The 1722-nt window shown below is 48.1% G+C and overlaps 2 protein-coding genes across 8 annotated transcripts in view; both read left to right on the forward strand.

Moving 5' to 3' along the window:
• sbno1 (strawberry notch homolog 1 (Drosophila)) overlaps window positions 1–1722 on the forward strand; it is a gene marked incomplete in the record, with an annotated part of 73388 nt that overhangs the window by 61113 nt on the left and 10553 nt on the right.
• The window catches only part of LOC106532573 (fibropellin-3-like), a 3975-nt gene continuing 2643 nt past the window's right edge, over window positions 391–1722 (forward strand). The window contains exon 1 of one of the 7 annotated variants that reach the window (XM_014028671.1): window positions 391–1722. In XM_014028671.1, coding sequence (XP_013884125.1) covers window positions 906–1722 — 817 coding nt within the window. In that variant the 5' untranslated portion in view covers window positions 391–905. The other 6 variants (XM_014028670.1, XM_014028668.1, XM_014028669.1 and 3 more) reach the window with 6 other exon arrangements.

Here is a 1722-nt window from a genome sequence, read left to right on the forward strand (position 1 = left end):
GAGCGGCTACGTATGCTGTGTTTTTGGGAAATTGCAGATGGTGAGTTTACTACTATTTTATACTACTTCTGTGATATTACTACTACTTCTACTTCCTGTTATCTTCTTCATCATCGTCTTTTTCACCAGTAGAAACAGACGGTTGTTGATCACGTGACTCCTGTGATGTGAAAAAACTGTTTCCATTGKWGTTTTGCGAAAAACACCAATTTTGATACGGCCGAAAAACCACCTCATCCTAGTGCAAAAACATTTTGTCGAAAAACATAATTTTTTTTCCAAATTGACGTGTTTCCATTGAGCAAATTTATTTTAGAAATTCTAATTTGCGTATTTTCATGGTCAATGGAAACACAGCTACTAACACATTGAACACATTTACCAGGGAAATCAGAGTGGCAAAAACATGCTATTCTGAAAAGTCAGCTCTCAGCCAACGACCATGGTTCAGTGTGGAGAGGTCCTCAGCACATCACAAACAACAGAAGACCATCCCCCGCTGCCGAGGCTAACAACGCCCTGGCTGACGACCTGAACAGCTTCTATTGTAGGTTCAAGAAGAACTCATTCACACCTTTCCACAGCTCATCAACAAAACAGTGAGGACCCTCTATCTCACCCTCCCCCCACCACTCAAGCTTCATTCCAGATATGCGAAGATGATGTGAGCCGATTGTTCCGGAAACAAAAGATCAAGAAAGTTCCAGGACCAGAAGGTGTCTCACCTTCCTGCCTTAAGACTTGTGCTGAACAACCGGCTCCAATCTTCACAAACATATTCAACAGATCACTGGAGCTGTGTCAAGTTCCTTCCTGCTTCAAACGCTCCACCATCATTCCAGTCCAAGAAACCCTCCATCACAGGTCTGAATGACTACAGGCCCGTCGCCTTAACGTCTGGGGTCATGAAGTCCTTCGAACGGCTGGTCCTGACCCACCTGAAGGACATCACTGGTCATCTGCTAGACCCCCTGCAGTTTGCCTACCGGGCAAATAGGTCAGTGGATGATGCAGTTAACATGGGACTGCATTTCATCCTGCAACATCTTGATCACCTGGGGACTTATGCAAGAATCCTGTTTCTTGATTGCAGTTTGGCGTTTAACACTATCGTCCCTGACACTCTTTCCACCAAACTCTCCCAACTCACTGTTTCTCCTGCCATGTGTCAGTGGATCACCATCTTCTCCTGCCACGTGTCACTGGATCACCAGCTTCTCCTGCCATGTGTCACTGGATCACCAGCTTCTCCTGCCATGTGTCACTGGATCACCAGCTTCTCCTGCCATGTGTCACTGGATCACCAGCTTCTCCTGCCGTGTGTCACTGGATCACCAGCTTCTCCTGTCATGTGTCAGTGGATCACCAGCTTCTCCTGCCATGTGTCACTGGATCAGCAGCTTCTCCTGCCATGTGTCAGTGGATCAGCAGCTTCTCCTGCCATGTGTCAGTGGATCACCATCTTCTCCTGCCATGTGTCAGTGGATCACCATCTTCTCCTGCCATGTGTCAGTGGATCACCATCTTCTCCTGCCATGTATCAGTGGATCACCAGCTTCTCCTGCCATGTGTCAGTGGATCACCAGCTTCTCCTGCTGTGTGTCAGTGGATCACCAGCTTCTCCTGCCGTGTGTCAGTGGATCACCAGCTTCTCCTGCCGTGTGTCAGTGGATCACCAGCTTCTCCTGCCGTGTGTCAGTGGATCACCAGCTTCTGCTGCCG

The sequence above is a fragment of the Austrofundulus limnaeus genome, unplaced genomic scaffold (genome assembly GCF_001266775.1).
Source record: "Austrofundulus limnaeus strain Quisiro unplaced genomic scaffold, Austrofundulus_limnaeus-1.0 Scaffold795, whole genome shotgun sequence".
In the NCBI taxonomy this organism is placed as follows: Eukaryota; Metazoa; Chordata; class Actinopteri; order Cyprinodontiformes; family Rivulidae; genus Austrofundulus; species Austrofundulus limnaeus.